This window comes from Myotis davidii, unplaced genomic scaffold, assembly GCF_000327345.1.
Source record: "Myotis davidii unplaced genomic scaffold, ASM32734v1 scaffold419, whole genome shotgun sequence".
NCBI lineage: Eukaryota > Metazoa > Chordata > Mammalia > Chiroptera > Vespertilionidae > Myotis > Myotis davidii.
In genome coordinates, this window is record NW_006294998.1 from 4,689,766 (window position 1) to 4,713,362 (window position 23,597).

The 23,597-nt window shown below is 41.8% G+C and overlaps 1 protein-coding gene and 1 pseudogene across 1 annotated transcript in view; both read left to right on the top strand.

Moving 5' to 3' along the window:
- Nucleotides 1-23,597, top strand: part of GPC6 (glypican 6) — a 1,121,458-nt gene that overhangs the window by 1,085,100 nt on the left and 12,761 nt on the right. Inside the window, exon 7 of the mRNA XM_006769576.2 lies at nt 12,488-12,624. Coding sequence (XP_006769639.1) covers nt 12,488-12,624 — 137 coding nt within the window. The remainder of the gene's footprint in view (nt 1-12,487; nt 12,625-23,597) is intronic.
- Nucleotides 19,703-20,976, top strand: LOC107184066 (annotated as a pseudogene).

The window sequence follows — 23,597 nt, forward strand, 5'->3', positions numbered from 1 at the left end:
ATAGGATTATGACTTTTTTCTTCCATTATTGAATTCGATGATAGTTTGATGCGAGACTGTGTCATCTCTCGAGTATGTGTAGAATGCTCACTCCTCTCACTTGCCTAAAGCGTAATACCATAGGGAATGAGACGCTATCAGAACATGAGCTATAAATATGATTTTGAAAATTTGTGGTTGTTTTCTTAAAAATTTGACCTGAACAGCATAGGAAAATATTTCTGATGTTTCCCATACTTATTCCACTTTAAGAAGCAGGGTTTTGCCAGAAAAGACCTCATCAGTCTTTTCATGTCTGTATCCCTAATGCAGTGTCATCACATAACCAAGAAACGCCGAATGTGAAGTCCGAGGGGAGGATGCAAACTCCATTTTTCATCCAGTTCCCAATCCCCTGAGAAGCTGAACAAAACTAAGCATTGTCTTTTTGAACCTTCAAAGATTCTTTCATTTCTACCAGTCATTTCATCCTTCTCAGTTTTTTCTATAAAACCAATGTGTGTTTATGTCCTTGGAGAGTAATGTGAAAAGTACCAAACCACAGGAGGGAAAATGTGTCACATGGTAACAGAATAGCACTTGTTATTGAATTCCCTTGGAACATCAGCAAAAGCCCAGAATGTGAGATGTGTTTTAGGCTGGGTAGTGACTCAAGCACTTAGCTGAATGCTGGCTGTGTTGTATGGCCAAAATCCACCTTGGATTCACTGACAACCTGCATGCAACAGGACCCTGCTGTCATCCCCAAGACTTATTTAGAAGGTTCCTGAAAGAAATCATGCTATAAGTGATTTATCCAAGCATTGCAGATCCCACCAAAACATTACGCTGTAGGCAGGGACCATCTGAGACATGAAAAATAACACCAAAGTTTTCACAGACTCAAAGTAAATAGAAAACATGTTTAAGTGGATAGAATGCTCAGTGCTGTCCGGGCTTCAGCATAAATCAAGCAGGCACAGTAAGCAGGTCGTGTGTCTTCAGCTTCCTTGTTGAGTTAACTGCTACTAGTAACCCCTACATCCTCAAGAATGTTAGGAACACGTTATTTACAGAAAAGGCAGTATTCTCTTGGAGTCTTTGGAACCAGAAATCCTCCAGATGGTCTGTCTGTTTTCTCACTGAGCGGGTGAGAGTTGTGCACAGGTACCTCCACAGACCTGTTTGATCACTGAGTAGGTATGACTTGAATTCTAATGCAGGGACACACCGTGAATTGAATGACTTGGGCTTCTCTAGAGTAAAGTCGGATGAGGTCACTGCCTTTGGAACTGGATTATTAAACTCTCGGGTTGCAAAAGAGGTATTGTGAATGTGAACGTGTATTTCCCTTCACTTGACCAAGTAAAGTGGCCTTGTCCGTGAGGTACAAGAGGAGGCTGCCTTTGCTTCTTTCTTTAAACAGATTGTTTTCCAAAGCTAACAAATGACCTTCAGCCTATTAAATATTCACATTGGTGGTTTTTTCCCCCATTCAATATGTATTATTTAGTGTATGGCCCTTTAATTATTAATCATTTTTTTCTAAAGATATGGTATATATTATTTACATCCGGTTACATTATGTTTTCATACAGATGAAATAGGCACATTGGAATCTTTCTAAGTCGTAAGCAAATAGGGCATTTGGCCCAGTGCACACAACTGGTCTCCAGGGAAGTGAGTTCTGGTCTGTGCATGACTGAGGTAGGATAGCAGGTAGCCTTCTCAGAGCTCACTGCTCACACTTCACGGGGACTAGCTGAGGAAATAAAAGGTCCAAGATAGACAGACTTTGGGCCTCAGGTGGGCAGATAGCCATGGGCAAGGTCTCTTGGAGGAGACCAAATATGCTCCATCAAAGGACCCATAAAGGAGACAAAGGTAATAACAGTTCAAAGACACCCCAAATCAGATTTGAACAGGTCATGTGGTGAAAAACTAAAGGGAAGGTACTAGAAACTGAATGTCTTCATGAGGATTGTAAAGACTGTTTAAGATGGGATTCATTCCATTTTTAGTTCAATTCTCCTGGTCTTTCTCTAAGCCAAGATTACCTTTGAGAGCCTCAAGGCTCTTCCATCACACTGGTGTAAATTACACCTGGAATGACATTGGAGATGACAATAGACTAGAATCCTAATTAGATGATTGGAGGCAACCATCTGAGATTCTCCCTCACTCCAGGGATAATCAGATCATGGGAAAGTACTTTTGTTGGAAAGCCTGCAGAATTTGCCCAGGTCTTCCTAACTCTCCAAAGGAAAGGCCAGAAGACAGTAGCTGGCAGATAATCAATCATTTATGAAATCTTACTTCCCTTAGCAGATAATCAGCAATGCTGTCCAAGTATTTATTCATTCAACAAATATTTCCTAAGCACCTGGGACATGCAAGTGCTGTTTACCAAGTCTCTGCTGTGGAGCAGATACTCCCCAGGAGTCAGGAAGGGGAGAAGCTGAAGACCAGAGCAGAGGCTAAAAGGGTTGGCTGCTGCACAGATGAAGTCATCCCACTGCTAGAGGAGGCCCTGATGCATTGTTTGTCTTTAATCCCTCTGGATAGAAATTACTAATTATCCGGCTTCTTAATTGTCCTCATGGCAGTGTTCAGAGACCACCCAAGAGTGAATATCAGCAAAGCCTTATTTGCTGGGGAGGGAATATGGTTTTCCTCAGAAAGGAAATTTCCTGACAAATTAATATTAGCGCTCCCCTCGTCCTTTGCTTACCTATGACTATCATCTTTGCTCCCTGTCTGTTTAACCACTCTAGACAGGGAAGCGAGGAACACTTCAAGGGCAGCGACTGTGTCCTGGCCATATTTGTTTCCCCAGAGTGTAGCAAAAACCTGAATTATTAGAAGGCAAGTAAGACATGTTTAGTGATGAACATGAGCAGCAAAAACCTTTTTTTTTAATTTAACTGTTGTATTGGAATTTTTTCTAAATCACAATGCACTTCCCTGTCTCCTTAAGTGACTTTCCCTGAAAGTTTTGCTTGCTAAGTACTGATCCAAAATATATTGTATCAGGTCCTGCGCTATAGACTAGTGAGCTTGAAAATGTTTTCATCTTGTATTTCTAACAGCAAAATATCAGAATCATAGACACCCAGTGTATTTATACCTATTTATGCATAAAGTATATATAAGCATTACTTGATGTTACATTCTGTACCTTGTGAAAGTTATGCAAAATTAGTAATTTTTGAAGAATGAGATAAAGCAAAGAATCTTCATTATTTTTACTCTGTGGTGTCACAGGTATACTGAGAGTAAGCAAACTATCTTGCCTGTCTTTGTATTGTTCATTTGTGCTTGCACTGTCCAAAATGAAAGAAATGGAAACTTTCTTTGCCAAAGTCTATTTAAGTCTTGCCCATTTAATTACTTATTTAATACTACATAATCTAATCCATAAATTCATTCCAGCAGATATGAACTGTGATAGATTTCAGTGCTCCAGGAGCAAGCTAATGAGGGATGAGGGAGGTGACACTGAGAGCCCCTTTCACTCTGTAAGTCTTAGTCTTCCCTCAAGATAAGAGAGAAATAGCCATCACCATATGGACTGATTAAGAGGCATATAAACCTGTAGATAGATTAAATATTAGGAAACCGTCATTCCTTTTATATTTTTATGTTTAACCACCATATCTCCATAAGTGGGGCGGAGAGTCAGCTAAGAGAGATGGGAGGATCATATTTTTTTCTTATGATTTTCAAACTAATGAGGTATTTACAATGACTGGGTCATGCTTACCTCTCTATTTGGGAGCCTGCTTCCACTTTTGTCCTTGAGGAACAAAAAGGAGCCCTCAGATGAATAAGAGGGAAAAGGTTGGGGGGCCTGGGTGGATAGCAGTTCTTTTACCTTTTATTTGTCAACTTAGATTAAACTGAGCTGTGCTTTTCTATCTGAGAGAGGCTGTGGGAAATCTGGTCCCACAGCCCACCCACCCTCTCTTCTCAACAAGACACTGTTCAAAGGCACATCTCCTGTGAACAGTTGTTAATGGAAACTGTCTCCTGGCAACTTGCTTTGGTAGCAGCTCAAGAAGCTTGAAGTTCAACTTGTTTCATGATATTAATAAACACAGGCTAAGAGCTGGCAGTCAAATCCTTGGGAGCAGAACCATGGACGAACAAAGGGCATCTGGATTTAGGTTCACTTTCTTCATATCAGAACTCTCTAGTCTGATGAGAAAATTTCTTCTAGTCAATGGCTGAGGTTGCAAGTGACAAGGCTTGGGGTCTGTGCCCTGCCGCTGTGGGCCTCTCCCTGCCTACCAGTAAGAACTGCAGATGCCCAGTAACCAGCAAACACAGGGCCCTTTGGGGCAAAGTAATTTTTTCTAATGTGCTGTTGCTTGGGAGGCCCAGGTGTTAAGATCAGCTTCTTCACTGTAGCTTTTGGCAAGAGTTCACTCAGACCTCCCTCAAATGAGACCCTCTCGGTCTAAGTTTAAGGGGAAATCGAGCAAAACCTTCATTTGAGGGAACTGAAGGGATTGTGTCCATCTCACTGGTGATAGCAGGAAAATGATTTCCTTGTATTCCAATAAGATGACTTTCCAGAAAGTGAAATTAATTATGTTCTGGCTTTCCAATGGTGAAATATAAATAAATTTAATAATTTAGCCAAAAAATGGTAAATAAAAATAGAAGTTCTGATGTTTTCATACTGAATCACATTGAATCATCTTGCATTCCACCAGGAATATACACACACCTCCAACACCAACCCAACACACATGCTTTGGAGACCATGCTATAGGCAATGTCCCTATTAAACCTAGTGGTTAAGAGTAATGGTTCTGAAATCTATGTTTGAATTTGAATCTCATCTACATCATTTACTAGATGCATGGCAAGTTTTTTCACTTCTCTAAGCTCCTAATTTCCCAGTTGCAAAGACAGTATAATGTACTACATCAGTACACAAAGTTTTGAAGATTGAATATGAGTGCTTTACAATAGACATATGAAAAGATGCTGAATATCACTAATCATCAGAGAAATACAAATTAAAACCACAATGAGATATCACCTCACACCTGTCAGAATGGGTATCATCAATAAATCAAACTTGGCCAGTGTGCTCAGATATTGAACATTGCCCATGAACCAGGAGGTCACAGTTTGATTCATGGTCAGGGCACATGCCCTGGTTGTGGGCTCGATCCCCAGTAGGGGGTGTGCAGGAGGCAACTGATTGATATTTCTCTTCCAGCGATGTTCCTATCTATCCCTCTCCCTTCCTTTTTCTAAAATAATAAAAATATATTTTAAAATAAATAAACAAACAAATAAATACATACCAAGTGTTGACAAGGATGTGGGGGGGAAAAGGCCACCATCCTGCACTGTTGGTGGAAATGCAGACTGGAACTACCTTATGACTCAACAATTCCACTTCTGAGTATTTATTCAAAGAAATCCAAAACACTAATTCGGAAAGATATATGCACCCCTATGTTCATTACAGCAGTATTTACAATAGCCAAGATATAGAAGCAACCCAAGTGTCCATCAAAAGACAAAGGGATAAAGATGTGGTACATTTATAAAAAGGAATATTACTCAACCATAAAAAAGAATGAAATCTTACCATCACAATGGCATGGATGAACTTAGTGGGTATTATGCTGAGTGACGTAGGTCAGACAGAGAAAGATAAATATCCTATGATTTCACTTATATGTGGGATCTAAAAAATAAAATAAACAAAACAGAAATAAACTTATAGATACAGAGAACTGATGGTCGCCAGATGGCAGGGGGCTTAGGAGGATGGCGAAAGGGATTAAGAAGTACAAATTGCCAGTTATAATAGTCACAGCGTAGGGAATAGAGTCAATAATATTGCAATAACCATGGATGGCGTCAGAGAGGTACTAGACTTATCAGGGTAATTCCCTTATAAGGTATGTAAATGTCTAATCACTGTTGTACACCTGAAACTAATGTAATACTTTAGTTTTTATACTACGCCAACTGTAATTGATAAATTAAATTTGAAGAAATGAATGTGAGTGCCGTAGCTCAATGAAAGCTCACAGTTAACCCCAACTACTTTGAGTCAATTACTGGCCTGGGCTGAACACAGCAAAGCTCTTAAGACACTATGTGCCCTGACAACAGGCTCCTTTCCCCTCAAGGGTTCATTATTTTTAACTTTTTCAAAAAATACTAAAATGGTTGGAAAAATACTAAAATGGTTGAAAAATATTAAAATGAACATTCATATACCTAGGGTATAGACTCAGTAATGGTTGACTTTTCTGCTATTTTCAAGTAAGTAAAAAACAAAGCACTTTACCCTTCAATATCTCAGCATGAATTTCCTAAAAGCAAGGGCAGTCTGTCTCTTATGCAACCACAACACCATGATTACACATAAGAATATTAACAGTAATTCAGTAATATCATCTACTGTCTATTTATATTCAAAATTTCCCAGTTACCTCAAAAGTCTGTCTTACAGCTGGATACCCATCTCCAAATCCCAGATTCAGTTAATTAGCATTTGTTTGCTAAGCTTTTAGAGTCTCTTTTCATTTACAACAGTCTTTGTTCCTTTTTTCCTTTTTTTTAAGAGTGGAGGCCAGTCGTCTTACATAATACACGTATCTCACACAGTAGGTGTGTTTCATCACTTATTTATTTGTGCCTCTTTCTCCAGTATGTCCTATAAACTGGAAGTTGTTAAGTCGGTAGCTTGATGAGATTCAGGTTAAATATTTGAGACAAGATTACCTTTTAAATGAAGTTGTCAGACAACAGTATTTGGACAGTTCTTTCTGCTTTTTGTTCTTGCTAATCCCTTTGTTCTTAGCAATCACTCTCCCCTGTCAGTATCCTGCCTCTTTTGTCTAATTTTACAATTCTATAAGAGTAGGGATGAAGATGGTACCACTGTCTGCCTAGAGTCAAGTACTCAGGACCCTCTAACAGACCTTAAACTAAAAATATATGTCTCTACTGAAACTGTCAATTAGAATCGACTCCAGATAAATTCTAAAAGTAGGCTCATGTTTCCCCTGTGGACCCCAACAGTATTTTGAGGGATCAGAGTCTGAAGGCATAACAAGTCGTTTAACTTTCAGGATCTTGCAATAGCATAAATGAAAAATATTTAAGACTCGGGTGTCATTAATATTACAGTGTTTACTAATAGAGTATAAAATACTGGAAAAACGGTAAATATAATTTGCAAGTATTGGAGAAAATTAATTTGTCCTTGAATGGCTTATTTGGGGAACAAGAAAAAAGATGTTGTAAATCTCATATTTGATTTTAAATCTCATATTTAATGCAAACCTTTGTTCCCATCAGGTTTGCATTATTAATGAATTGGGACTTGCCATTATTGTCAATAAGACATTTGTACTAAGGGTGCTTGTTAACATAAAGCTTAGCTCACTATTGTGTGCATATAGTTTCCAGGAAATAAACAAAAACCAACTCAGCTCTGAAGCTACAGCAAAGTAGTCCCACATATTGTTCAGAAATAAAAACAACAGAAAGTATTTCTAAACAGTGTGAGACTTGAAAAAACTTTCTTGAAACTGAAAAGGAAACTGCAGTCGGTCAGATGTTCTTTAGAATCAAAGGCGTGTTCCTCTCCAGGGGCGAACAGTGTCCGTTTTTCCCAGGTGTCTGCACCACCATTCCAGTCGGAAAGAATTGGCTGATGTTTCTGTGCAGAATGTGAAAACAGCATTTGCTTCTCTCCGCTCCTTTGCTGTATCTCCTTCACTTGCACAATGAACATGCTGGGGTGCACACTGCCGCTCGTAACCTGTGCTGTGGGGACTCATCAGAGAGGATCCACATCCTTGCATAGCTTAACGGCTACTCTCACCGCCTTGGAGACAAGAGCGCACATTGTGTGACCCCAGCCATTTTGTCTAAGCAATATTGTCTGTGACCTGGTAATAGAGTGAGACAATTAAATCCATTTTCTCAATTGACACTTATTAAGCACCTCCTGTGTGCAGAAACCTGTGTGACCAACTTGCCCTGGTTTGCCCAGGGCTTTCTAACTTTAGCACTGAAAATTCAGAGTCCTACAATCCCCTATGTCCCGGGCAAACTGAGGTGATTGGTCGCCTGACCCATCCTCAGCACTGAGACAAGTTAGAACCTTGTCTTTGCATCAAGAAGCATGTGATCGAAGAGCAAATAAGAAAAGTTAGACAGTTATAAGTGTGGGGTGATCAGTACTTGGAATCGTGAACAGGGCACCGGGGAACACACTGTTGAATCTGAATCTAACTTGGGGACAGAGCACACCTTGAAAGAAACAATGCTGAAGTTTAGTTAAAGAATGAGCGGCATAACACACACAGTTAAATTTTAAAAATATTAAAGGAGGAGATACCTGTGGAACAATGCAATTATATTCTTTCTCTGTGCCAAAAAATACATATTTGGTTCAGATTCTCACAGCATAAAGGTGGTAACTTCGTTATAAAATAATCAGAAAAGGAATGCTTATTCCTGCTATCCTTTTTTAAAATTATTGTCTAAAGTTTTACACATGTTTCCTTTTCCCCCAATTGACCTCCCCACCCCCATCCATTCCCACCCCGGGGAAGCCAACACCGCCCCAGTGTCTGTGTCTATTGGTTATGCTAATATGCATGCAGACCAGTCCTTTGGTTGCTAACTCCTGCTATCCTTTATCATGGAACAGAACGAGCCTTACATAGTTCAGTCCTGAGGCTGGGGATCAGTCCTTTGGTTGCTCCCTAACTCCTTCTATCCTTTATCATGGAACAGTAAGAGCCTTACATAGTTCAGTCCTGAGGCTGGGGATAGTTTCCCAATGAGTTAGGAACAGACAAATCCTGCCTCTTTCTCCGGGGTTTGTGTTTGCGACACTGAGAATGAGTGGCCTGGAGGGGGAGCCCAGACTGGAGGTGAAAGACACCAAAGCGGAACAGAGCAACTCTGAGAGATGTTATTTCTGACATACTTAATTTGAAAAAATTCAAACTTACCAAAAAATGCATTTCAAAAATTTATATAGCTCCATTTAGGTTCACTATTCATTTAAAATTTGCCGCATTTGCTTTCTCTTTCTCCATGCATCTAGGTATTGATTGTTAGATGATCATTGCCATTGTTGTTGTTATTATTATTATTATTAAGGCATTCTAGAGTAAGTTGTGGGAATGATAACTCTTTCATTCTAAATACTTTAGCATGTATCTCCTATGAAGATGATATTCTTCTATATCACCATAGTACAATTTCATATTCAGGAAATTTAACACTAATACAATAGTCCATTGATATGGAGCTATTATTCAAATTTTGAAAACTATTCAATAATGTCCTTTATGGGTATTATTTTCTAATTTAGCACCCAACCCAGAGCCAGGTACTACACTTAGGAGCCCTATCTCTTATTCTTCTTAATCTGGAAAAACCTCTCAGCTTTTCTTTGTCTTTTATGACTGACGATTTGAGGAGTACAGGCCAGTTGTTTTGCAAAAAGTCCCTAGCTTTGTGTCTGTCTCATGTGTCCTCCTAATTGGATTCAGGTTATGAATTTTGGCTGCAGAAGTGATGTGCCCTTCTTGTCACATCGCATCAGGAGCTGCACGACATCAATTTGTCCTGATACTTTGATCACTTTGATCACTTGGGGACCTGCCTATTTCTTGCCCTGTAAATTGGCCAGTTTCCCCTCTGTAATAATACATAATCGGGGGAGGGTGTACTTTGGGGTTGTGTAAATATCCTGCTCTCCATCATACTTTTTACTCAACATTTTTCGTATTTGTCCTAGTTTGCTAGGGCTTCTGCAGCCAAGTATCACCAACTGAGGGGCTTACGACGACAGAAATTGAATGTCTCACAGTCTGAGGGCTGGAGGTCTGGGAGCCCAGTGTCAGCAGGGCTGGTTTCCTCTGAGGCTGGGAGGGGGAGTCTGCCCCAGGCCTCTCCCCAGTGTCTGGTGCTTTGCTGGAAATCCTCTGAGTTCCTTGACTCATGGATGCATTACCCCAGCTCTGCCTTCATCTTTATATGGTCTTCTGCTTGTGTGTCTCAATCTTTGTATCCAAATTTTCCCTTTTACAAGGACAAATTCATATTGGATTAGGGCCCACCCTCAAGACCCCCTTTTACTCCATCATCTCTGACAACGCTATTTCATAATAAGGTCATAGTCTCAGGTACTGGTGGTTCCAACTCCATCACTTTTTGCAGGGGACACAATTCATTGATGATATTTGCTGAGATCAGGTGTTACTATGGTGGTTGTGGAATGGTGATTTTTCTAACTAGCTTCCTTTCAACATTTATCAGTTGGTATTTGGGGCGTTGGATTTTTTTGTAATTGAGAAACAGAATGTTCATCCATCTATGTGCTATCTATCCAGGAATGACACTTACCTTTAAAACAAAAAGAAATAAAAATGAGAAACAACATACACAGACATCTGTGCCTAGAGAGGTGAGCAGAAAAGGACAGTCTCTTATTGCAAACTTTCTTACCCAATCAGACCGCCTGGGAGGCAAGCCAGGGATAGTCTGTGGGCCAAGGTCACAGGAACAGAAGTGGGGAGGGAGGGAAGACTCAGAGTGCATGTTTCAGGACCTCCTAAACACTTCTGATGTGTAAGTTACTTCTTGGAATGTCATTACTCATGGATTGTTTTTCACACTCTAAAGCAAAAGTAGCATCACACTATTCCAGCGGTTCTCAACCTTCCTAATGCTGCGACCTTTTAATACAGTTCCTCATGTTGTGGTAACCCCCAACCATAAAATTATTTTTGTTGCTACTTCATAACTGTAATTTTGCTACTGTTATGAATCATTATGTAAATATCTGATATGCAGGATGTATTTTCAAGGGTCGCGACCCACAGGTTGAGAACCGCTGCAGAGGTACCATTTCTCTGATTCAGCATTCCCGTCATCTTTAGCACTTCATGGGTGAGCAGATGTGTCCCAGGACTGAAGCCCCTGTCGTCATCAGAACTACAGTTAAGCAGGGGCCAAGGACTATCATTCTAGAACTACTAAGAAGCATGACAGGGGCCAAGGACTCTCATTCTAGAACTACTAAGAAACATGACAGGAGCCAAAATCAATTGTCAGAGTCTTTTATGTCTTTGTGTTCACTCTTAAACCTGACAAAAGATCTTTGGAAATTTTTTTTTTTCTCAAGTCTATACTCCATCCACAGGAAACACAGAATACTTTTTGTCCAAAGACTATTGATCCCAAATGTACAACAACACCATTAAGTCTCAGTGGTTCTCCCTTCTGAGGTCATATATAGATTTGCTAGGAATGTCATAACAAAGTACCACAGACTGGATGGCTTAAGCCCACAGAAAGTTTCTGTCTCACAGTTCTGGAAGTTAGAAGTTCAAAATCAAGGTGTCGGTGGGATTGGTTCCTTCAGAGGAAGGGGTCTTTCCCAGGCCTTTTCCCTTGACTTGTAGATGGAGGCCTTCTTCCTATGTTCCCTCACATTGTCTTCCCTTTGTGCATATCTGTGTCCAGATTTGCCCTTTTTGTAAGAACACCAGTCCTACTGGATTGGAGTACCCAAATGACCTCATTTTAAACTTCTTTGCCTCTATAAAGACCATCTCTCCAAATAAGATCACATTCTGAGGAACTAGGGGTTGGGACTGTAGCATATGAACTTAGGGGACATAATTCAACCTATAGCAGATGCATTTCAAATGTTTAAACACTTTCCCAATGTTCATGTAAGTAGAGCAGGAAATCAAGGTTGTGTCTGCATGATTCTAGATGTTAATTATGGAACTGAAATGGGACTGAACTTCTCTCCTACCCTTTCCCCAGGAGCACAGTCCGTGTGGAGCCTGAAAACACTAAAGATGGTGTGACTAAGCTTCTCCGGGCCACCCATCCACAGGGCTGTGGATGGTACACTTGCCTGTGTTTGGAACGACTATTTTCTCTTTGGCAATAGAGATTTTTAAATGGGTTTGGGTTGCTGCTCGCCAAGTATGTGCTATACAGGCCTGTCAATTAGTCAGGAGCAGAGGTTACCAGCAGCTGAATTAGTGACAATATGTAGTTCTTGCAGAAACAAGTAGACCATTGGGAAAGATGTTTTATCTCTTGGTGCATTTATGTGACATCCAGGCAAATGAATTCTCAAGAATGTATTTGGAGTGTTTGCAGTGAGACACACCTACTTCTCCCATTTGGACAGGGATCCAGAGCCAGTTGAGATGCTTCATAAGTTCTTAACTCAGAGGATAGGGGGGACAGAAGAGATGGAAAACAAAAAGTGGATTACTTGAGAGCTTTCTACCAGAAGCTGGAGGAAGATTGAGAGAGGAGTGAGGGAGGCTTTCCTGGACAGCAATCCTGTCTCCCTCTTAAAACCAAGTGTTTGTACTGGTTCTAGCACACATCCTCACCCCCCTGCGTGGTGTCCTTGTGTAGAGATGGACAGCACCTGGGGAGAATGGTTACTGTCTTCCCTTGCTTTCTTGATCAGGTCACAGACATAAAAGAGAAACTGAAGCTCTCTAAAAAGGTCTGGTCGGCATTGCCCTACACCATCTGCAAGGATGAGAGCGTGACAGCGGGCACGTCCAATGAAGAGGAATGCTGGAACGGGCACAGCAAAGCCAGGTGAGGGGCGACTCGCTGTTCTTGCGGACAGGGCTCTGCGCATCCAGCTCCGGAAGGCAGTCCTGGCACAGCTCCGCAGACCTGTTTATGCAGAAAGCAATGGAGGGTGGAGGGGACAAGTCGTCACTTAGCGACAGCTGTTCAGAGTGACAGGTTTGATGGGCACCTGGGAGCACTTACTCTCAAGGTGCCATTAAGCATGGAATCCTTGTTCTGAACGCCTTGCCTCTGGATGAGGTGAAGGCATGGTGACAGATGCCAGGTTACGGATATCCTGAGATCACGAAGAGCCTTTTATGTTCACTTAATGACTTTAAGACAGCGGAGCTATTTTTATCCGTAGTTAAATTTGCACGGCTTGCTGTGTTTTTCCATCACAAGTTAAACAGGAAGTGAAAATTCAACTGTAATTTTTTTCACCCTTGAAGACAAAAAGTGTTTTGAAGCGCTCATTGAAAGGGGAAGAGGGGAAACAAAATGATGGAGGGACAGCCAGGAGGGCACTGTCACAGGTCCCCTGCCAGGAAAGTCCCACTGGAGCCTCCTGATGAGAGATGGCTCTGTTGTCACCCTGCTGCTCTGCTACCCAGTGCTATCGCCGCTTGATATGAAATCTCTCAATTTCTTGGATCAGCCCAGGAATGGGTTTGGCCCAAGTCATCATTGGGTGGAGAAGTTGGACAGGGGAACTGGCTGGCTGGGAGTTGGCAAGCAGGGCAAGACACCAAAAGAGGGGTCTGCCCGAACCCTCCCCAATGGGGATGCAGGTGGGTAGAGCAGCTGGTACGTTGGCCTCCAGGAATCTTTGGGGATTGACCAGCAGGTGGAGAAGCTAAGAGGGGTGTCTGTTCTGGAGCCTTATTGGGCAGTTTGGGGCATATGAAGCAGCTGTGATCAAAAGACAGCAAGAAGATACATGGATGTTAACTTCAGGAGAAACTGCAGAAGGTAAGCAGGCATTTGGTGAGATGCTCACTAGGTGTTTTGCTTACATTGTAGAGTTGTGGTTTTTAGCATCTATTGGCAGTCATATTATTAGCTTGCTGGGGAAAGCTTCACAAAGAGAAGACTAGACAGCTATGGGAAAAACTATATTTCAAGTAGCTCCAAAATATCAATGTGTAAATCTTAGATCATGAGGTACAGGAAGATATTCACGATATCAGCAACATGCTCTTCAAAAATGCCTAGTAATTTACCAGTGTCTGGCCTTTTAGGACAGAGACCATTGGCTAGCAGATGCAGCTGTGAGCTACCAGCCTCTAAGGTTCTTTCCTGGTAACTGAACAGAAAGAAACTGTGAAGGATGACCAGATGGCCTAATGCAGGGGTCCTCAAACTACAGCCCGTGGGCCACATGCAAATACAAATATTGTATTTGTTCCTGTTTTGTTTTTTTACTTCAAAATAAGATATGTGCAGTGTGCATAGGAATTCGTTCATAGTTTGTTTGTTTTTAAACTATAGTCCGGCCCTCCAACGGTCTGAGGGACAGTGAACTGGCCCCCTGTTTAAAAAGTATGAGGACCCCTGGCCTAATGGATAAAGTGGCTGATTTTCTGAGCTGCTGTTTCCCATCTGTATTTACCTTTCAGTCTTGGCTAAAATGAAGGCTGTGTTTTGAACCACATTCCCATGAATGGTTACACAGGTTGCTGGATTTTGGTGCATATACAACTTTGAAAATACCAAATAAAAAGTGGCTGCAGGTGTGGACTGGGGAGGGGATACATGCCATCAAGAAAATGAATGGGGAAGGTAAAGATCATTGAAGTTAGAGCTGGAGGTGACTGGGATTCTTCAGCCAAGTTCCTCATTATGTTCACCAGGATCACAGACAGGGTAAATGATTAGTCCGAGGTTACCCAACAAACAAGGGTGACAGCTGAAATCTCCCAAATCCTAGCCCAGTATTCTTTTCACTTTTATATCCTGCCTCTAAAACACAGCCCTCCCCAGGTTAGGAGAACAAATGAAACAGATCCTTAGCTCTGAAAAAGATTTAGTGAATCTGCCCTGGCCAGCATGGCTCAGTTGGTTGAGCATCATCCCAATGCACCAGGAGGTTGCAAGTTTGATTCCCAGTCAGGGCAAATGCCTGAGTTGTGAGCTAAATCCCATGGAGGATGAGCAAGAGATAGCCAATGTCATCGATGTTTCTATCTATCCCTCTCATTTCCCCTCTCTCTCTCTAAAATCAATAAAGACATTTTTAAAAAAGATTTAGTGAATCTACATTGATTCATTAAGTTAATCATTCAATCAGCAATATCTTTAAGCACTCCCTCTGTCCAGATATCATGCACAACTCTATGGATTAAATGCTATAACATGGCAATGTTGTCTGTCAACATATGAAAAGGCACAGTGGATTTTGGAACTTCAAGTACCATACTGTGGGACTGTAGGTTCAGGAAAGGACCACATAGGTGGTACTGGAACAGCACCTGGAACAGTACTCAGGGATCATATTTTAATTTTATCCTGAGGACCATGGGAAGCCATTGAAGGACTTTATGCAGGTGAGGGAACTCATCAAACTTAATGCAATAAAATCATTTGCAAGAATATGCCAGAATGTAACCCAGTATATTATTAAAAAGATGAGGCTGTCAAATATTTGTGACTCGAGTTATATTCCCATTGAAATATTATAATTTCATTGTTTCTTTTAGTCCTTTTTGAAAAATTCTTCTACTGGAATATTATAACTTTATACTTAATAGCATAATAAGTAGATAACCAATAAAGACTTCTTGAATTAAATTTAATTGAAGGTTTTTCTTATTCAAAATATTAATTGATCTTGAGACTTTTTCATTTAAAGAAATTTAACTGAAATTTTATAAGTTGAAAAATCTATTTTTAAAGCAGATAATGACCTATTTTTTCCTACTTTTGAAGTATAGATTTTCAGATGACAGACATTTAAGAATGCTTGTTTAAAAAAAGAAGAAGAAAGAAAGGTTATTCTTATTATCCATCTGAAATAAAATAACCAGAACTTTTAAAAAAAAATCCATTGACAGGTGTTAATGGAAATGGAACAGCAATGCTTATTAGCATTAATAGAGATTGTCACAGTCTAGAGTTGCTACACTCGAGCCTATAGGAAGAGACCACTGGTAACCCAGACATATTCCCTCTCTTTATGTTTTATTGACTCCTTCAGCCACATTCTTCAGGCACATCCACTGCTGAAGCCCTTTTATCGATCTAGGTATTTGGTCAGGCCTGTCTTCCATCACCTATATTTCTCCTGATTACTAGTATTTTCTGAATGCTACTCCATAGCTCTTTACCATGCTTCCTTGATTCAGAAACATACCTATTTCACATTTGACATTTCTGAAATCAAAATTACTCCTATGGTGGATATGTCCATTTACCTCAGCGATTATTTTATTTTTCCAAATAGCTATTATTAAATGAATGGCATCTGTTGAAATTAACGACTTGAAATAGAGAGAACAGGAGACACATATATTTGGCTGCTATGGCAGCCACAGGGTGAAACCTGCTGTGTTGAGATAATGGTCAAGGGTGTGTGAGCACTGGCTCCCCTAGTATATGGACCCACCTTTGTACCTCGCCCCCACCTTCACCCATCCCTGGGAGATCTCACTCTGCTTTAATAGCTAAACTAGTCTGGAAACAGGGGGTAGAGCACAAGGAGGAGACTGTGCCCTTTGATGGGAGGAAATTGGCAGGTGGCCATGACCCTGTCAACATTTAAATCTCTATTCTGACAATACCAGGTCATCAAGAGGACCCTGTCCCTGCTTCCCCTTTCCTTTCCAGCCTCTTGGGACAATATAAAAACCAATGCGGTAATGTCCATAAAAATAGGTTGTCAGCTTAAAAACAATGCTTCTCAAACATTGATATGCAGGCTAAATTTGGGGCACCTTGTTAACAATGAAGATTCTGATTCAAGAAGTCTGGGTGGGGCCTGAGATTCTGCATTTCCGACAAACTTCCAGAGTGTGCAGTTGTTAGTGGCCTCGGGACTGCAATTTGAGTAGCAAGGCTCTGAGGCCAAGTTTGCTAGATTTAGCACATAAAAACACCAGACACCAAATGGAACACACGTATACTACAAAACAGATTCATTGTTTCCCTGGAATTCAGACTTAACTGGTACACCTGTATTTTATCTGGCAGTTGCCCTTTAAGCTCCTTTGACATGTAAGAACTTCCCTTTTTATTCCTCAGATGGTATATTGTAGCATGTTATTTTCTCTTTGTCTTCATGGAAACCTGTGATGTTCTCTTTAATGGGATGCCCTTGTGGGCCACAATGAGCACTTTGAATCCCTGCTAGAACTTGATTCAATTAGTGGCTTAGCCAGCTCAAGCCACGGTAACAAAAATACTATAGACTGGATGGCTGAAACAAATTTAGTTCTCATAGGCTAGAAGTCCAAGATCAAGGTGCCACAGGATTGGGTTCTGGGGAGAGCTCTCTTCTTAGCCTGTGCCCTAACATGACAGAGAGAGAGGGACTCTGATCTCTTCTTTTTCTAAGAGCACTGATTGCATCATGGGGGCTCTACCCTCACAACCTTGTCTAAACCTAAGCCTTCCAAAGGTCCCGCCTCCAAATACCAGCACATTGGGGACTGAGGCTTCAGCATATGTTCTGGGAGAGGGGAGGCAAAAAAAAAATGTAGTCCACAGTACTTAGTACAAGAATTACATCCTACTTTATCAGAATAGCTAAGAAAGGACTTTCCTTATAATTCATGGCAACAGCTATCACCCAAGGAAGGCAGCCTGGGATGCATGTGCAGGGGCCAGCAAGAAGGTAGCCTGGGGTGCAACTTTTTAGGATGAAGCAGGAGAAGCCACGGCAGCACTCTGATTCAACTCAGACAAATAGGAATTGAAAGGAAGCTAGTAAGTAAGGGAAGAAAATCGATAATCATCTAGAAGGCCAAAGGGAAAAAAATTAAAGAGTCATGGTGCAGGTTACAAATCTAGGCTTCCTATAGTTCCCAGGGTAAACCTGGAGACCGGGGAGGCTGCTTGCCGTCATCCCTCATCCTGGGAAGGGTGTTCCGGGCAGCCGGGTGGCCAGAAGGAGCCATCTGTACCAAAGCTAGAGAAGAATGATTAGATGGGAGGCAAGAAAGCACAACTCAGAAGGAAATAAACCTTTTATATGGTTAGCACACAAGGCTCAGAACTTTCTCAGGCAACAGAAGGAAAAATAAAGCTCTTGTGTTCATATAAGCTCTTCCTTTTTGCTCCTATAGAGGCAGATTCTTGCTTTTTGAGGGTGCAACCATGTCAAATTACATCGTCTGCATCTTCCTTGAGGACTGTTTTCTTTTCAGGGGATTCTTTCTGTACTCTCATGGGAGTTAAAAAGGAAAGGGGTACGACAGAGGGTGGGATGAGGCAGGAAGAACGTAAAAGGAAGCCAGTCCTAGAGGCAAGTCCCAATAGCATGTGGCTCTCATGATGGAACATACATATTACAGAGTCTTCAGGTGTCTCGAGTCAGTTATTTTCAGACTGCTCTCTCTCCCCATGAAGTTGGCAAGACAACTTTCCACTTTTGCTCCCTGTAAGCCAGTGCTTAAGCTGCCACTGTGTCCTTCCTTTAAAATGCCTCTGGGAGGAGTGAATCAAGGTGCTGGATGAGGGGCGAGGATTAATGGGACCCTTCGGAAACAGAGCTTTTGCAGGGAGCCTCTGCTGACTTTTAAGACACATGAGAAATAAGTGCCATCCCAAGGAAATCCTACCCGAGGCCAGGAAGTGAATACAATAAATTATAAGAAATAGGAAAAATTTTTTAAAATCTAGAAAATAGATCAGTCACTGTCACAAGCCACTGAGTGGATTGACTACGCAAAAAAAATAGCAAGTCATAACTGGGTAAGTTTGAGCAGATGGAAGAGGGACGAAATGATGCATGGGCATGAGAAATCTGTCGGAGGCAGTGACTTGGCAGATCTGGCAGGACAAGGTTATCTTAGTCTGATTGCAAGATATGTACCAGAGCACTCTCGCTGCATGTGAAAGATGGTAAAACATCCCCACATACCAGGCCGGAAACACCTCAGGACGCTGGAAATCAGTCTGCACAGAGAGTCGGCAAGGGGACCCCCAGCAAGGCTGACTCTCCAGGAGGCGGGCAGAGACCCTGTGTGCACCTCCTGCAAGTGGTGAGAAATGGCTACAAATAGGAGGAAAGAAGCACGTTGCTGTCGACAGCTCGCAGCCCGGAAACCTAGCTCGTGGGCTTCTTTCCTATCTGCACTGCAGTTTGCTGACTCCAGCTCTACCAAGAAAGGATGGGTTTGGGGAGCTCCTGCCAATGAGTTAAGAGCCCAGGTCAAAGAATTTAGCTTCTGCTCCCTGCTGCAGCCAATGAGTTGTGTGTCCTCCAGGAGTTCCCAGACCATGTCCTGCCACACGTCCTCCAGCTGGAGGGAAGCCACGGACATTGGGCCTCTGCATGAATTTACGCTTTCAAACTCCAAAGTCTGCTGCTGTCAGCCAGTGCTAAGTAACACGCGTGGCATTTCAGGGAGCTGTGTTAACAACTTAGTTGTCATAAGAATGCCTTAGAATTGCATTCAATCATTTTCATATACATTCGCTCAAAATGGCAGCTTATGACACAAATAAGGTGTTATAGACATAGGAACAAATGAAATATTGTAAAAAGTAGCTAAGCGACTTGCCCATGATTACGCTGCTGGGTCTCAGAGACACCTCAGGTGTCCGGGGCCGGTCTCTGTGCCTCTGACCACCCCTCAAGGGCCACATCTCTCTGAAGCACCTAATGCCACTGACAGCCTTTACTTAACAGTCTTCAAGAATTTATAAATCCACTTAAAGCATAAAATTATAGCATGCTTTGAGCGACTCCACTTCCAAGTCAGGAAAACTGGAAAGGGAAAGAAGTAATCTACAGCAAGAACTTTAGAAGGTTATACTGAAGACAGTTTTTAAAATTGTGGTAAAATACACATAATTTAAAATTTACCATTTGAAAAAAATTTTTAACACACTGCACCCTGATCCCATTAGTGCTCGCACCCACATACACGCAGGCCCCCATGCAGATCCAAAGCAGGAGTCAGAATATCTTCGCATTTTCTACCAGCTCCCCATTTTCGTACAAAGGAGGAAGGAGCGGGCACCTCCCAGGTGCTGATGGCTCTCCAGAAAATCCTTTCATTTCTTCTGCTCTTGCTGCTGACCCTGCCGGAGCTGAGGCTGGTGCAGCCCTCCTATGGCCAGAACATGTACCGATTACTGGGGCAACATGTGGGCCCTCCAGTGACAGAGGCAACAACTTGTACTGCAACAACATGATGAAAACCCGGGGGATGACTCAGTTTAGTTACAAGCGATTCAACACTTTTATCCATGAAAACATCCGGACCATTAATAGCATCTGCAGCACCACCAATACCCAGTGCAAGAATGGCAAGATGAGCTGCCTGTGAGTGTAGTGAAAGTCACAGACTGCGTGATTATGGGATGTAATCTGCCCCCCAAATGCAATTATCAGGGCACGGCCAGCACTAGGCGTGTTGTCATTGCCTGTGAGGGTAACCCCCTGCTGCCTGTGCACTTTGACAGATAGATGCTCCCCGGCAGGAGTTACGGCCCCGTGGATGACCTCTAACTTACTCCTTGAATAGCAGTGAGTAATGCATTTGAGCTATCTCATGCTCTGTCTCCTCTGCATATGTCTCTACCTCATTTTCTCTATATAATCCATTCTGTTAAATGCATCAAAGAGAAATGGAGACATAAACCTATAATGGGACTGGGCTTTTCTATAACAAACTTTTCAGTAAACTCTTCTGCTTCTTTTGATAATACTGGTCAGCTTAGCTCTCTCAGATCCTATCCTCTGGAGTTTAGTCATTATATATGTGATATAGCATTTCAAGTATTTTAAGGTGCTTCCATCTCAGTGGTCTCATTTTAATACCACCGCACCCCTGTGATGCTGATATTGCTACATATAGGATCCCAACGTTAAAGGCTTTGCTGAAGACCATGAAGTTATTGGAAATGCTGAAGCAAAAAAAAAAAAAATCCATTTCAACTGGCTACTAATCCAGGACTTTTTCTACTTCATCACAAGGAGTGTTTGAAAGTATTTGCTTTTTGATATTCTCAAAAGTCAGCTGTTAGGGGAAGCATTACAAATTTGGAAATAGGAACTGGCAACATGAGAGCTCTGTCTGTATAATTTGGCAACCTTGTTATGTTTTGGGTCTAATAAGATTAAGAAATGATACAAGGAACGTTCTTTTTCTCTTCTCAAGTTTTTGAATCATTGTAGTAAGTCAGAGTATTAACAATGCACTGGATCATTAAGACTCATGCAGTCTTCCTGATTGGAAAGACTTTTCATGTCTTCCTTTTAGTAAAGAACTCAAACTGGAAAAAAAATTTAGTGTACATTTCAGTAACATTACATGCATTCACTTATTGTATATCATCACCACCATCCACACAAAGAAGTTTTTCATCTTCTTAAACTGAAACTCTGCACCCATTCCATACTATTTCTCCTGTCCTCCCTCCCCAGCCTCTAGCAACTACCAGTCTTTATGAATTTGACTATTTCAGATTTATTTCACTTAGCATGGTGTCTTTAAAGTTTAGCCATGTAGTAACATGTTTCAGAATTTTCTTCCTTTAAAAAAAATATTTGTGTTGATTTCAGAGAGGAAGGAGAGGGAGAAAGAGATAGAAGCAAAAAATGATGAGAGAATCATTGATCGGCTGCCTCCTGCACACCCCACACTGGGATCGAGCCCATAACCCAGGCATGTGCCCTGACCAGGAATCAAATCATGAACTCCTTTTTCATAGGTTGACACTCAACCACTGAGCCATGCCAGCGCCAGAAATTCCTTCCTTTTTAGGGCTGAATGTATTGTATCTATATACCACATTTGTTTATCCATTCATTCGTCAACAGACACTTGGGTTGCTTTGGCTTTTTGGCTGTTGCGACTAATGCTGCTATGAACATGGATGTACAAATACCTGTTCAAGTACTTACTTTCAATCCTTTTGGAATAAGAATTCCAGAAGTGGAATTGCTGGATCATATGGTAATTTTGTGTTTCATTTTTTTTTAGAAACTGCCACACTGTTTTCTATGACGCTTCCACCTGTCTACATTCCCTCTAGCCATACACAAAGACCTCCAATTTCCCCATGTTCCATCAGTCTCGAGGCCATTGGTGACATTGCCTCTGGTTAGGAATGCATGCTGCATGGCCCAGACACACACCACTCACAGCAAGTTCCACAGACATTTCCTCTGCTGGGGCCCAAATTTGCAGCTGGGTTTGCTCTTGTAGTTCTTATTATGATCACCGCACTTTAGCAAGAAACCATCAGGGGAGGTAACTTGGAGGAACAAGATTTATTACTCACAGGTCCTGGGGGATGCATGGCATGCCTGTGGGCCTCACAGCAAGATCATGGATAGAGAGAAAGAGAGCAGACCTGGGGCTCTGCCTTTATTAGGATTCGAGAGTGCGGTGGCCAAGGTTTCAAGGGTTCACTCTTCATTGGCTAATTCAGAGCGTACGAGCTGAAGTTAGAACATAGGAAAGAAGATGTGTGGTCACTCAAGTGGTCAGTTATCCAGGTTGCCCAGGGCTTTCTAAAAGGGGACCTTCATGAATGGGGGCAGTCTACTTCCTCATCTGGTTGTTTTGCTGGTAGCTGAGTCCTACAACTGGCATTATGTTTATTGGAGATAGATGTCTTTGGAAATGTTGCCTGGGCAGCCAAAGGCTTAATGACAAGCACTTACATTCCACTCCAGATCCTTACCAACACTTGCTAGTTTATGTTTCCGGTTTTTTTAATAATGACCATCCTAATGAGAGTGACGTAAAAACTTAGATTTTTAAGAAAGCTTCTGAAAGAGGTTATGGATACTCAGGTTCACAACAATCTCTTATTTGAGATCCTTGGGACCATCTGTGTCTCAGAATTCAGAATTGTTTAGATTTTAGAAAACCATCACAGTGCATAATTTTTTTAGCAGTGCTCCCAGAAGAGTCTGAGGCTGGAACTCACAATCAAACACATTACATGTCTGCAGCAAAATGCATTACTATTTACACTAAGTGGGATAAATGAGGACTCTAGTTGGCCTCATTTCAGATCAGATCAAAGTTTGGTAATTAATTGATTGCAGGAAAAGAACTATGGAGACTTTTGAGTTTTAGACCTGTGTTACTATTATATCAGCTTACATTAGTGCAACTCTTAAACCCGCTGAAGGTGAAGGAGTATGTAGCTTAGAATTAGAACTTACTATAGAGACATGTGTTGAACAGAGCTCATTGTGGCAAAAAACAGAACTGAAACTGCTTTTGCCAACAGAAAGTGTGCTCGAGGCCGGGGCCGCCAGAGGAAGTGTCAGGCACCCAAAAACAAACCCAGGCCAGCACCTTGGGACCCCACTTCTCCCCATTCCTGACCCAGATTCCACCTGGACTCTTGCCCACTCCACTGGGCACCACAAAACTAACATCCCTTACAAGTGCCCACTTCTCAGACTTGACTGACTTTCAAATCCCATTAGATCTTGAAAGTTGTGTATCCCGTTCCCTCCCTAGGCAACTCCTTTCATCAGAACAACTACCAGCATTAACGGGGTGATGAGAAACACTGAATATTGATTAGTGAATGTGTTCTACCTCCCAGCAAGCAGGTTCAGATATCAACAGGGTCTTTCTGGAAGTAGCAACTGAAAGGAGTGACTTTGAGTGTTGCCAATGACAGGCACCGTGGCTGGCCTGTGGGACGCTTCTGTGAGCACATGTCTTTATCTCTCAGGTGTACTGTCTCTCAGGTGACAGAGGCGGTCAGCTCTGTCAGGCAGGGTCTCAGCCCAGAACCTGCAGCCACCCACAAGGTTATGGCATCATCCCCCTTACCTTCCCTTGAGGCTCTTCCATCCT